General features: G+C 32.5%; 1 protein-coding gene across 1 annotated transcript; it reads right to left on the reverse strand.

Moving 5' to 3' along the window:
- Positions 1-1,713: 1,713 nt before the first annotated feature.
- Positions 1,714-8,116, reverse strand: LOC126264370 (uncharacterized). Its single transcript, XM_049962043.1, has 4 exons — positions 8,078-8,116; positions 2,208-2,384; positions 1,868-2,149; positions 1,714-1,803 (listed from the first exon to the last, which is right to left on the reverse strand). Exons 1-4 carry the CDS (start codon positions 8,114-8,116, stop codon positions 1,714-1,716), a joined length of 588 nt encoding a protein of 195 aa, XP_049818000.1.
- Positions 8,117-15,067: the final 6,951 nt, after the last annotated feature.

Below are 15,067 nucleotides of genomic sequence, written 5' to 3' on the forward strand. Positions count from 1 at the left end.
TAAAAATATATTATAATCTCATTATTTAAATAGTTATCAAATTATTTAAATAGTAAATTTTTAACCTGGAAATCTAAAATGAAAATTCTGCTTATTGTTCAATATAATATAATACAATACAATTTTCATTATCTGATAAATTAAAATCAAAACACTTTTTATATACAATATTGTTTGGTTTATAATTACAGTAAAGTAATGCGTAAACTTTGTAATTTGAATGAAATTTATAGGAATGGAACGTAGCGAAACAAATTATTTCAAAAATTAATGTTTTATTAAAATGTCATTTTTTTTTCTTTTCTTGCGCTTCTCTGATGTAGGATGGATCTAAACATTTTAAATTTCGCCCTCTTCTATTTAAAATTATCTCTGGCCCCAGACAATTCAAAAAGAATCTTTCCAATTTTGGAAGCATTTTGTTAATCCAAAAGTCTTCATCTTTAGGAATTACTTCGACGTGAATTTTATTTTTTGGCCCTGAATATACAATAAAATAGCATAATTTAGCTCCTATAATATTTAGTTGGCCTTGTATTTGATAGTAATATTCGTGATTTTTCCTAAGTGCTATTTTATTGTCTTTCATTGACAAATATGGTATTTGTTTTCTTATAATCCCCTCTTCTAACGAATATCCAGATTTGAAGGTCTTATAAGAACACTTGACCTCCACAATTTCGTCTTCAGATATAATTCCTGAAAATATAAAAATTTAATTATAAAAATACACAATATAATTTATAAAAATTTGATACCATCAGGTGAAGCTCCTAAATATCCATGAAGAACGTCAACAAATAAACCGGCAGGCTTTACAATTTTATTGTATTCTTCTTCAAATTTTTTTATTGCTACCGTTTCATTTATTTTCCCGTACTTTGTAGCTTCAGTAGAAAAATTATTTTTTCTTAAAATTTTTTTAACTATACTATCACAAGATGTCGATTCTTTTAATTTTATAACATCTCCAAAATTGGAAGCAGTAAGCCGGTGCATTCTTTCCGTTAAATAATTTGGATTGTTAAATTGGCCAATTGTTTATTCGTTTATTTTAAACTGTTCTTCTTTAGTTATCTTTAAGAAAACTTGTTTAAAAATTATGTATATATACATAACGCATACACCACCTTCAAACGTTCGCACAAATTTTGTACTGATGAGTTGATATCACTATCTGAAACATATGTTTCCGCTATGTTAGGACCATAGTTAGAATCTCCTGAAAATTTGATCCTTTTTTTTACAGATTCCCTATCATAAGGATTTTTGCGCTTCCGCTCTTTTTCATTACCCTGAGCACTTATAAATTTTTTTAGATTTTTACCTGGACTTTCATTAAAATATGATTTCCAAGGTTTTGTATGCCAATCTGAACCATAATTGTAAGAGAGGACGCTTAAATGAGCTCGTATTTGAAATGAATTTCTGCTTTATTGTTGGTTTCTTTATCAAGAAGTAAATCAGCCTTCATTAATAATTGCTCAATAGCACCAAAAAGATGGTGATGCAGGCCAGAAGATATAAGTTGAGTTGTTCGATCATTAGAAACGTCTCCAGTATTGGTGAACAAATACTGTATGCAAGCACTGTGATTACCATAAACGTGATATATTGAATTTCTAATATCGGCTCTTAGATTTTCCGGATCCTGCGTATTTGCGTAAATTGCAGATTGAACTGATTTATTTAGTTCATTAATAGTATCGCTTTTTAACATCTTTCTGTCATCAACAGGGACCCCTTGAAAAGGTTTTTACTGAAATTTTTTAATACATGGTTCATGCATTCAATTTTAACAACCTAAAAAGTATTGTGTAAATATTTGTAAAACTTATCTAACTATTATTTTATATTACAAGTTTACCTCGTGTCCATATGGTACCTTTTCTTTAATATTTTTAAAAACTGAGGAATCACCATCTGCAATAAATTTTAAGTATTTCAACCCATGCATTTCTATGCTGTTATTAAATCCCTCTACTATTATATCCTGTTCCATTGAAGATGATGAACCGGACCAATTTTTAAAACAAATATGTGTTTTAGCAGCTTCATTATTGTTTTCGGCTCTAGCGCAAATACAACAGTATTTATTCCTTACACCTACGAATAATACTTTTCCTGTTGTTTTCCCTATTATAACAGCCTACAAATTATAACATAAAATGTTATTTGTTACATATCCGAATATATTATAAACTTACAGCTCCAGAATTTGCATTATACGTATGTCCATAGCTTCGTTTAGACCATCCTCCATCTAAATATCCATCAGTTATATATGGAATGCCATGTGAATCTACATGTCCTTCCTTAATTGCAGCTTCACGTTCTAATTTTCCAGCTTCTTCCAAAGCAAGCCATAATGATTCTTTCCATACCTATAATATTTCATGTATAAAAACAATAAAAATTTCAGTAATGGTACTATAACACACCTGATCCAATTCATTTTGAATTTTATAATACAAATTTTTAGATAAACATGGAATATCCATTACTTTCAATAATTCCATTAAATGTGCGTAGGTGCTTCCTACTGAAAATGTTCCCCATACAGCTGCTCTATTAATTTTGGACCTTGTTTTCGGATTTTCTGTTGAAACTGATACTTCTTTGTCACAAATGTTGCATTTTAAAATAAATGTGCTTCTTAACCCACATCGCACTTCTTTTAGATAAACTAATTGTCCACCAGTGCACCTCTTGTTGTGTTGTACTTGAATTTTAGTTGTTATATTTAGGAAGTATCTGATATCTGCAATTCGATAAGCTGTCAATGAATTGATTTCAGGAACAACTTCTATATCCAAAGGAAAATTTTCAATTCTAAAATAATACTAATTAAGTCGTCGCCGTCAGATATGGTTTCCAAAAAAGATGAATTTTGCCAATTTGAATAAAAACGTACCGTTCATATTCTTCATTTATTTCTGAAAACGTTTTTCTTTCACTTTTGCATGGGGTTAAATTAGACTTAGTTCTAACAGAACGTAACGGGGTTGTTGTACCACATGGACTAAGAGCTTCTTCGTTTGGACGTGAATTGAAAATATTATCTAGTATCTCATTTAAAATATATCGGGAACATTGGGTAGATTCTTTATAATTCTCAACTCGTTCTAAAAGTTTATCCACAATATATGATCCTATTTTCTCTACTTCCCTTTATCTTTGTACATTTACTTGAACTTTTGATTTTTTTTCCACGTCTCTTAGTCCAAGAAGCAAATATACGCGTTTTCGGCACTTTCTAGAATTAATATTGCTTTTATTTTATTATTGTATACCATTATATATAAATACATTATAATATACAATGGTTCATGCTTCTTTGATTTTAAATTTCATAATTATGTGTCACTTGATATTCCAATTTTATAAAGTTAATTTAATTACATAAACTCGACCTTGGGGTGGTAATGCCATTCTGCAGCCGACTATATACTATATATGTAATAAAAATTTAAAACTATGATATTTATATTAAATTCACTAAATTCGATTTGAAATAAACATAATACATTCTTCAAATAAATCATTCTTTATTCATAATTTCACTGGGAGAAAAACCAACAACAAACAATGAACATGGAATATAGATGCAACCAATGGAAAACCAAGGACACAAAAATATGAAATAATATCAAAATTGTGACATATACAAGTAAAAATCAATTAATTGATGACATGAATTAACAAATATATATATACTAAACAATAATACAGCAATATAAATCAAAAATTGAATAAAAAACTTACCTTTAAGAGTTTACAATAAATTACACTTTGGCTCACGACTAAAATAAGACTAATTTGTTTCTTTGTTTGAAACTGTGACTGTTTCTTCAACCACCAAAACTGAACTAAAATTTCTGGCTCGTTTTAAATGTATACTAAATCGCACCCCTCTCATTGACCACTTAACTCAAGTACTACCCGAACAGAAAAATTCCATCCGTTTTGTTGATGTTATCACATTTCACTTAAATTTCGACACAAAAATACACGCAGGTCACATGCACTGGTTTGTATCACTCCTCACTCTAAGGGTGCGAAAGTAATTTTCGTGGCGCCAAGAGTATGTACTAAATGCAAATTTAGAGATAAGGTCACTATCCTACACAATCAAAATCGAAACAATAAGAATCGATTAAAGATTAACTTTGAGATCATTTTTTTAAATTAATAATAGATTGTAAATTGACATCCGTATTTGTATATCGTATTTATTATATTTGTTTATATGATAAAATGTGATTGGTTTAGAACTAACTATACGACACAAACCCCATTAGTAACTGTATACATTATTATATTTTTCATATATATTATTGTATCATATATTAATTTTATATAATTTTAATTAATAAAAATATATTAAGAATTTATTACTATTATAAATTTCATAAGCTATTTACAACCAATAAATTCGTTATAAATATGAGATCTCGAGTGCGGTCCTGTCCCATGCAAAAAATTGTGCACACGAACGTTTTAAAACCGAATGTTTATTTGATTTCGTGGCGGCACCACATTACGGGCTATGTTTTGTTTTGCGTCCTTTTCTGACCGAAAGTGCGATTCCTTGTCTAGTAAACGCCGCTGTTAAGTTAAACTAAGCAATTTTATTTGTAAAGTTAAGTTATATTTAATTATTTGTGAATCTCATTTATAGTCTTCCAGTGTAGGTTGAAATATAAGGATGAGATTGATTCGAAACATTTCTACCATCAACAATATAATATCAAATCGAAAAATCATCACGATATTCCTTTGCTCTGTCAGTTTGCTGACACTGTGGATTAAAACGAATAGAATTATAAGAAAAGATATAACTGAACCACAATTTGGTGAAATATTAATACAATATAAGAATCAAATCAAGTTTTGCTTGGGAGAAGACAACTTTGTTCTAAATTACATACTTGTGACATGTGTCATAAGGAAACGTAATCTTAGCAACATAAATGTTATTTTATTTTTTTACAAACAATTGGTTGCTATTGAAGCTTGAAATAAATGTCGACGAGAGATCTGCAACTGATTTGATTTCAGTGACTCTCAGGGCACGTAATATAAATATTCAGGCAGGAAGTTGCTATTTTTGTAACTGTTTAAATATTTCACCTTTTTAAATCAACTGTAAATTCACGTAGGTGATTCTCTCAGCTTGAATAACTGAGCGACAGATTTCAACTATGCACTTTCTTTTTCACCATTGGTTATCACCCTCAAATGATATACTAATCTTTCCATATTTGATACTTTTATATCGCACATTATTTAGATTCTTCATGTCTGGATGACAAATTCAAATAATATAAACACAATTCATAAACCAAATCATAAAATAGTGATTACTATTTTACAATTTTCTGCGTAAATATTGATTTGCAATCTTAGTTCGGTTGAAACTTATAATTAATGGCTTTCAGTTCTGCTAAAATTTTCATCTACTTTGGTGCATATATATTTTTGGTGCCTCCATATTTTCTTGAGAGTATGCGTGATTTGACAACACACTGACAACATCGAGAACTAAAGATGGAATATTTTTGTTCTGCTTATTCGCTGATCATTTAATCGCGATACTGATCATAGAAGATCATTTTATACTACCACACATCGCGGAGCCTTGTATCCTATTAAGCAGTATTCTTCTAAAATATCTGTAATAATGATAATAATATCATAAATGAAAAAAAAGTTTATGCTCCTATAGACATTCAAGATAAAGTAAATTGTGTTTCACCTCTTGAAAGTTTATAAAGATTTTTTAGAAAAGTACTACTTAATAGGATCCCAGGTTCCTATAATCGCGATTATAAATCAGCAACTAAGGCCAAGTTGTCCAATTTGTCAGCTCTCAAGAAAACGTGGAGACACTTAAAATATATATGCACAAACGTAGATGAAAATTTCAACAAAATGACATAGGATGGCCCTATTAATTATAAATTTCATCTGAACAAAGATTGCAAATCAGAAAATTGTAAAGTAGAAATCACTTTTTCATGATTTTGTTAATAAAATGTGTTGACATTATTTGAAGTTGTCATCTAGAGATGAGGAATCTAATTAAATTTTGACATAAAATTAGCAAATTTGGAAAGATTGATATCTTAGTGTTGTTTGAGGGTAATAATCCAACCAAACGTGATAGAAAAAATTCAGTACCTAGTTGAAATTTGCCGCTCACTAATTCTTGCTTAAAGAATCAACTACGTAAATTATCTTTTGATTTAAATAGGTGAAATATTTAAACATTTACAATAATAGCAACCTACTGTCTGAAGGTTTCGATTACGAGTCACTGAAATCAAATCAGTTGCAGATCTCTCGTCGACATTTATTTTGAATCAAAGAAATACTGTCTGTAATTCTGCATATAATTAACATGTGAATAGAAATTGTTTTTGTTAACATTGTTAACTTTATACTTAAATGCCGATATATATATATATATTGTTGCTAAGAGAGGTGAGGGATGAAATTGAATGGAAGATAACTAGCCTGATGTATACATAAATAAAATTTTAATTAATTAGTAATTACAAAAATAAACGGACATTTGGGAGTGAGTATTGGATTGAGTAACGTTTTGCAGACTTTCATGTTTCAATAGAAACGAAGGAAGTTTGTTTGTCAAATAAAAGAAAATAACAATTATGTTGCTAAGATTACGTCACCTTATAGCATGTCACCCTGTCCAATTATAGGCAAGAGTTATGGTTAATTCAATTAAACCTAATTCGAAATATGTGGTTTGGAATCACGTTGTCTTCTTTCAAGTAAATTTGATTTGATCTTATATTGTATTACAACTTAGGAAACTTAGTTTTTAATTTTTTTTTACATGTAGATAAAGTAGGAACATAATGTATAAAATTTCAGAAGACACAATCAACCAATGATAATTGATATTTTAAAGTGTAAACCTCAGTACTCATGCAAACACTATACTTACTCATCATTGGTCCAATTCACTCGAGGCAGGTTATGTTAGAATATCTAGACATCGTGTATAACGGTTGTGATGACAACGGAGAATAAAAACAACAGAAGAGCACAGGGGTGCGTTGTCAGGATTTCGAGACCACCTCCATAGGAGTATCCCACTTTGTGGAAGACTTCTGCGTTTTGGAGGTGTGGGGTGGCTGGTCGGGAGTACAGATTGGTGTTAGGGTTAGAAGTAGGAGTACTTCCAGGATTTACCGATGGTATCTGTAGTTTAGCAGACAGCTTACTGCATTACTTACTTTCATTCGTTTTAATTCACCCTCTAGTTCCGAGATTTTAATCTTAACATCTAGTTTTCGGGTACCTCTTGGCTTATCTTTTTCGCGGACCCTACACATGGTTTATTGGTTTAGTAACCGAGGTTGCCAGCCAAATTAACAACTCTTCTCTTTTGTCTGAATATGGCAACTCTTATAACTAAATTCAAACAGAAGGACGAACGTTATGTCTAACTCCATTTGGGGGTTTGATATCGGTGTAGCTCTTTGCCGAATTTTGCTGTTGTTACTTACTTTTCAGAGAATATGCAAGAAATTGCAGTAATTTATTCAATCAATTAATTGAAATACAAAGGATGAATCAACAAAAAAGACAACTACTACTGTGCTCTTGAGCTGTTTCTCTCAAACTGACTCTCACTGTTTCTTGATCACCAAGGTTACCTCGGTCGCATTCATTTGTCAATTGTTATTGTTTTTTAACTTACTTTATTCTATTTTATTGTTTATATTAACACCGCCTCTCAATAGAATAGAATGAAGGCAATCCGAATCATAAAGACATTTCATTTATCTGTGATTGCTTTTCTTCCTCTAGGTAAGTCGCAAATAAACCTAGTATTGTTCTTTGCAAACGACTGCATCTCACAATTGATTACTTATTCCCACTCAGACCAGTCACTACGCCGTTTTGCTTCCGATATTGTGGACGGATCGTCACCAACAAATCGTTCTGCTGATAACACTAGTGATTCACCTTCGATAGATGATAGTGCCATATGCGCATCACATTCTGGTGCATAATTACCGTAACGTTGCGGTGCCTTTCTTACTCTCCCGTTCTTTCGTTGAGTTACCTCGCTGATACCCATGTTATCGAAATAAACGCTGTTACCAACACAATCCAAATTAGTACTGTGGATTTCTCCAGTTTTATCAGTACGCGACTGTTCATCATCATTTGGTTGAACTGCTTTACCGTCACACGTACTCCCACTATCTGTAACCGCCTCTGAACCGATTATCTTTACTAACTTTGATCGATTTAATACCGATGATTCATTGAATGTTACATTTCGACTAAAAATTAGCTTCTGTTGTTCAATATCCCAAAGTCAATACGTACCAAACGTCGCACCATAACCAAGCATAATACATTTTGTTGCTTTTGCTTGTAATTTCAACCGCATTTCATGTGGAATATGATTGTAACATTCAGAACCAAATATTCGAAGGTTTGACAGCTCTGGTTTCTTTCCAAACCAAATTTCTGCTGGTGTCTTGTCTTTAAACTGCTTTCCACCCGCGTTTGTTGGCGATCGATTTTTGATATAATTTGCCGACATAATTGCTTCATTCCAAAACTTATTTTCCATCCCACTGGCCAAAAGCATTATCGTAGCCTTGTGTTGCAGCGTTTCATTTAAAGGTTCAGATACTGAATTCATTTCCGGATTGTATGCAACGGTGACTAACATCTGAATACCCTTTTGTTTGCAGTATTCTTTAAATTCGTTTGACGTATATTCACCACCGCCATCATGTCTCAATTTTGACACCTTTGAGCCATGAAGTGCCTCAGCCATTGCAACAAATTCCTTGAATTTACCAAACGTTTCACTTTTTCTCTTGATGCAATAGACCATGGATGCTCTCGAATAATCATCCATGAATGTCACAAAATAACGTGACCCATCGTATGCATTCGTTGGATACGGTCCACAAACATCACTGTGAATCAATTCCAAAACTCGCAATGAACGTGTATTTGAATTTCTTGGAAACGGTGAACGAACATGTTTCCAAGTGCACACGATTCGCACAACTGTGTATCCTTTTTTTTTACATTACTCATACCAATAGCCATATAATTGGCTAACTTTTTCATGTCATTTCGGTTGAGATGACCAAGTCTAAAATGCCATAGATTCTGTGATATTGTTTTCAAATTATTCACTCCTGTAAATCCCGCAAACACATTGTTGTCAACGTACAAAGTCACTTCATACATTCTTCCATTTACGCGTCCGACAAACTTTTCGATACCATTCAGCGATACATAGGCATAATCACACTCAAACACAATTCGATATCCCTTTTGTGTTAGTCTTCGAATTGACATCAAGTTGCATTTCAAATCATTCACGAATAGAACGTCCTCCATTGTTTTTACCGATGTGTCACCATGGTGAAATGTTTTAACGAGAATGTCACCACGTTGCTTTGCAACAATGCTTTGATTTTTCTTGGCAACCGAAATGCTTATTTCGTCAATTGGTTCCAATTTATCGAAGAACATCTTCTGATTCACCATATGCTGAGTCGCTCCAGATTCTAAGACAAATTTTATTTCCGCGTAATTACCGCTATTCTGCTGCAATTGAGCGTTAAATGCCTTCGATTCTGCCAAATTCTCTTTGGTACCATCTTCAGCAATTGCATACATCGATGAACCGCTTGCTCTGTTTGCGCTTTCTCTATTTGACCTCTCTTTTTTGTTTTTATTGCGAAAACATTGAGCCTTATTGTGTCCAGATTTTTTACACATATGACATATAACTGTCTTTCTCTCAGCAAACATTGCTCCAGGCTCAATTGATTTACTCGAACCATTTTCACCAGTCCGCTTGTTGTACTCATCCATTAACCGCGTTTTAACAAATTCTACAGTTAACTTTGATTGATCCATTGTTTCCAATGCTGTCACTAGGTTATCATAACCTCATGGCATAGTAATCAACAAATGTACAACCACATCAAGCTCTTCCATTGTAGCTCCCGTTGACTTTAACTCTCGAATTCTCTTATCAAATTGCAAAAGTAAACTTATCATATCATCCGACTCATTGAATTTCATTGTCAGCAATTGTTTTCGTAATAAAACTTGCGACGCCACACTTTTCCTTTCGAAAATCGTGCATAATGTGTCGAACATGTCCTTTGCCCGAGCTTTTTCGCGAACATACTCAAGTTGGCTATCATGAACTGACTGTACTAATATCGAAACACATTTCTTTTCATTCAACTTAATCGTAGGATGTTTTGTCACATCTTTTTCCGCTGTAAGAATGACCACCAACGATTCCTCGATGAATCTTCTCAACTCCATTTCATCAAGCAAAATTCCCACACGATATTTCCATTTGCTAAAATTCGTGCCATCGAGTTGTTGAATTTTTAGAATGTTATTTACAGTAACGTTCGCCATCTTTGTCTGTTGCCTTCACCACAATTGACTTCCAACCTCAATTGTATAACTTTATCCTGCACGCAGTGGGCCCATAACCTCAGAGAATATGCAAGAAATTGCAGTAATTTATTCAATCAAATAATTGAAATACAAAGGATGAATCAACAAAAAAGACAGCCACTACTGAGCTTTTGAGCTGTTTCTCTCAAACTGACTCTCACTATTTCTTGATCACCAAGGTTACCTCGGTCGCCTTCATTTGTCAATTGTTATTGTTTTTTATCATACTTTATTCTATTTTATTGTTTATATTAACGTTATGTCTAACTCCATTTGGGGGTCTGATGTCGGTGTGGCACTTTGCCGAATTTTGCTGTTGTTACTTACTTTAGATAGTTAACTCTTTCGGAACTTGGAACGGAGTCGTGCTCAGGGTTTACCGGGCGGTTGACCTTTCTTTCTGCCAATAGAACCTGGATTTGAACCGCCTTTTTCTTTTCTTCTTTCACGGTTTTTGCTGGCGATGTGCCGTCCGGTTCCAATATAATTCGGAACCACTCGACCTTTTGCAGGCACACTTGCTGTTTTCCCATTTCATTATCGCTAATTCGGTTATTAAACTGTTTATAGTACGAAAACAAAAATTTAATTCAGTTGTTTCTTGGATTGGTAACCAAGGTTACCAGACAAGTAAACAAATTTTTTCATTTGTCTGAATTTGGTAACTAACTAAATTCAGACAAAAGATGGACACTAAATAAACACAAAAATATCACTACAAACACTTTTGAAAACTGAGGTGTGAGTGTGATGAGAATAATAGTCGATGTTACAAGAACACTGATCGTTTATTATATTATTACAAAGTGTGCTAGAAACGTCAAAGACTAAAAACTAAGAACTAAAAACCCTGCGTAGCATGACGCTTGCGTTAGGGCATCTATACAGAGGGTTCCAAGTATCAATGTGCAATTTCATTCTTTAACAAACACTTTTCCGTAGTTGCTACTCAAATTTGGATAAATGACGATTGTTACCGCTGCCATTGGTAACGACAGAAAGGTCTTTTATTGTTAGCGACTTTTGTCAATTGTTCAAAGTGCAACCAGGGAATATTGTTGATAGTAACAATTTTTGTTTGAGTTGTTCGTCCTTCTTCTGTCTGAATTTAGTTATAATAGTTACCATAATCGAAAGAGAAGAGTTGATAACGCTAATCCCAAATCTTTATCCCAACCAGCCAACCACACTCCTGCAAAGTCTTCCAGATCCAAAACTCAGGAACTCGGTCACCCCCAAGGAGGTGATGTCGAAATTGTCTAACTACGATTCACCCCACCAGTTATGATTCATTGTTCAAATTTATGTATATCGAATTGTATTAAAGTATTTTAAACCAAGTACACTAAGAATTAGAAGAGACTCCTCATAGAGAAGAAACTTTTAAAATGGTTTGGGAAAAACCAGCGCTAATGATTAGCCGTCTCAGATCTCAATTTCGGTTAATATTTTTTGACAGCTCATTGACAATCTTGGCAACTGATCTTTGTGTAATTTCGTTTTGTTTGGTGTCCAATCCTATAATGCTCTTTGGCGAATTACTGAGAGAGGTTATTTCAATTTGCCAAAATATGCGGAAAGTGGGAAGGTCCTAATTATGTGATGTGAATTTATAAGTTTAACAGAATTGAAAAAAAGCAGCTAAAAAAGATGTTTAAGTGTTATTATTATCTTATCAAAGAAAATATATAAAATTTTGATATTTGTTAGGAATAGCAATGTCTAATTAACAATTCACACACTTTTGTCGATGCATATTCTTCAGACAACAAAAGTATGTTTTACTTTTGATTAATAAACATATCGCCTTCATTGCTGTTGAAACCTGAATATGTACAAAATATCATTTGATTTCAAAACTGATCTTGAACAATTATTTGGTAACTTCTTACAATTTCGTCATTGAAAAGATAAAAACAACAAAAGAAATAAGTATTTACACTTCGTTAGCTGTTTGTTTCACTTTTTAGCCTTCAATGCAGACACAAATCTAATATTTTTGTTAATATTCAAAAAGTAATTATAATTTTGTCCAGATTGATGTTTTCAATGAACTCAGAAGTCTTGATTTATCTAGTAATAGAGGTCCTTATGATATTCCTCCTACAGTATTGAATGAATTGCGGATTCTCATTAACAAAGCCTCTAACAATGAAATTTAAAATGTTTTCAAAATCTACTTTATTTCCTAACGTACGTAAAAAATCGTTTGTTATACCTACCTTAAAGGATGGAGGTAGTTTACTTGTTGTTTTCCAAAATTGTCCAAAAAAATCATTTCCAAAATAATTATGCCTTAGTTCCAAAATATTATAAATGAGAATCAACATGAATTTTGCAAATGTAAACCTTCTGCGACCAACCTTCTTATTTATAACCTCTCGACAGTTGGTGCTCTTGAAAATCATTTACAGGTTGATGTTGTTTATACAGACATTTAAAAGGCATTTGATAGAATCTGCCATGATTTATTGTTTGCTACACTAAATGGGCTGGATTTGTCAAGTAATTTTTCCACTGTAAATAATCATAACGATTGCAATGTAAAGTGATTAGTTTTTATAAAAAATTAATCAACACCATATTCGCAAGTTATACTTTAGATAAAAGATTTTAATGTAATGTGTTTGAAATTTAAAAATGAGTAATAGATTGGGCGGTAGTTTTTCTAGAAAAGTTGGTTCGGTTCAAGCTACAATGAATTTGGGTAAATGTAAAAAAAAACTGGAGCATATCTAGGTGCTTTTGCCCACACATTAAAGTAGCTTTTTACACAAATACTGCTGTAGGATCTTTCCATAATCGGTATCGCGGATTATATGTACAGCAATTAAGCAGAACGAAATACTCTCACATTAGCTGTCAAAATTGCCAGAGTTGTCAAAACGTGCTGACTCCTTAGGAACTCGTTAGGAATATTTAAACAATTACAATAATGGCAACTTGATGCCATTATTGTGGAGATGTCGATTACTAGTCCTGAAAGTCACGGAAATCAAATTAGTTGCAGATCTATCGTCGACATTCAAAAACTGTCTGTGATTCTGACAGATAATTAACATGTGAAAAGAAATTGTTTTTGTTAACTTTGTTAACTTTATATTTCCATTAGAATAGATTGCTGCTAAGAGAAGTTCCAACTATTAAAATTTAGTTTGAATATGTGATACGGACGACGTGAGGGATGAAATTGAAAACAGGATAACTAGATGTATATACACATAAATAAAATTTTAATTAATTGGTAATTACAAAACTAAACGAACATTTGGGAGTGGGTGTTGGACTGAGTGACATTTTACGAACTTTCAAGTTTCAATAGCAACGAAGGAATTTTGTGTATCAAATAAAAGAAAATAATATTTATGTTGCTAAGATTACGATTCCTTGTGACATATGCCAGACGTTAAAATATAAATAAAACATCCAATGTCCAATTGAACCTTAATCGAAATATGTAATTTAGAAAAAAGTTGTCTTCTTTCAAGTAAATTTGATTTGTTTCTTCCATTTCTTCTTTTATTGATGATCCTTGGTCCTGGATTTGCATTTGAGGACTTTTATGACCTTACTTATTACAAGTGTAGCACCCTTACTTACTTTGTTTCTTGTGGTTGTTATTGTTGACTGAGAATACTGTTGAGTCACTTTCAGGATGTTTAACATTTTGTGATATGTTGATTTCACAGAAAGTTATCTTCATGCCGGAGCTTTCAATAGCAATAATCATTGGTTGATAGGAGGACTCTGGTAGACCGGAGAGTAGCAATGTAACTAGCCATTCATCGTCAACTGCGAAACCAATGTTTCTGAGCTTGCGAGCAGTACACATAATTTTGCTCACATATTTCTCTACGTTTTGACATACAGTAAGAGAAGTATTATAGAGATCACGCAGCAGCCCATCACAGCGTGTCAACAAAGAGTCATCAAATACTTATGAAAACGTATCCCATACTTCTTTTGCAGTACTACTCTCTTGCATGTGCACGTAATTTATTTAGTCAATTAGTAAATTTATCTTAGTTTTTGCCTTTGTGTCTCGTTTTGTGTCCACAATGACACATGTGGTGGGGTCTATGCAGTTCCACGACTCTTCTTGCTGTAGGTATGTTTTTAGAGCAAATCGTCATGTTACGTAATTATCTAGGCCGGTTAACTTTTCAATTAATGCCAATTGATTGTTTGCTGACAATTTAAGAACCCTTATTCCAGATGTTACGAGAAAACACTTTTCAATTGTCGTATTGACGTTTTAGGTTAACTTCATTACTTTTCTCAGTAAGTAAGCCATTCTGGGCTTCCCTGGGCTTTTCTGGCTCCATAACCTATTAAATTTTCTTAAAAGAATTTATTATTTCAGGAGTAAAACTTATATTTAAGAATTTAGTGTTAAAATTACAACTTAACTGTCTACAGGCGCACAATACAAATTACAATTTTATTAGTTTATGTGTAGTTTCAGTACACTCCTACAGGTCATCGCATCAGTTACAATTGGATTCCCAAGAGGAGATGAAACATTATTTGTTTTAAGTTGTGTTATAATTTTTAATTCTTAATAATAGCGTAA

The sequence above is a fragment of the Aethina tumida genome, chromosome 1, assembly GCF_024364675.1.
Source record: "Aethina tumida isolate Nest 87 chromosome 1, icAetTumi1.1, whole genome shotgun sequence".
NCBI classification, from domain to species: domain Eukaryota; kingdom Metazoa; phylum Arthropoda; class Insecta; order Coleoptera; family Nitidulidae; genus Aethina; species Aethina tumida.

What these genes read in the sequence shown, in the direction of transcription:
- LOC126264370 (XM_049962043.1), bottom strand. Translation starts at nt 8,116, where the DNA reads ATGGGTATCAGCGAGGTAACTCAACGAAAGAACGGGAGA. An exon ending in CTCAACGAAAGAACGGGAGA is followed by an intron (nt 2,385 to 8,077) that starts GTAAGAAAGGCA and finishes GAAATATTATAG; the next exon opens with GTATGGAAAGAATCATTATG. An exon ending in ATAATGCAAATTCTGGAGCT is followed by an intron (nt 2,150 to 2,207) that starts GTAAGTTTATAA and finishes TATAATTTGTAG; the next exon opens with GCTGTTATAATAGGGAAAAC.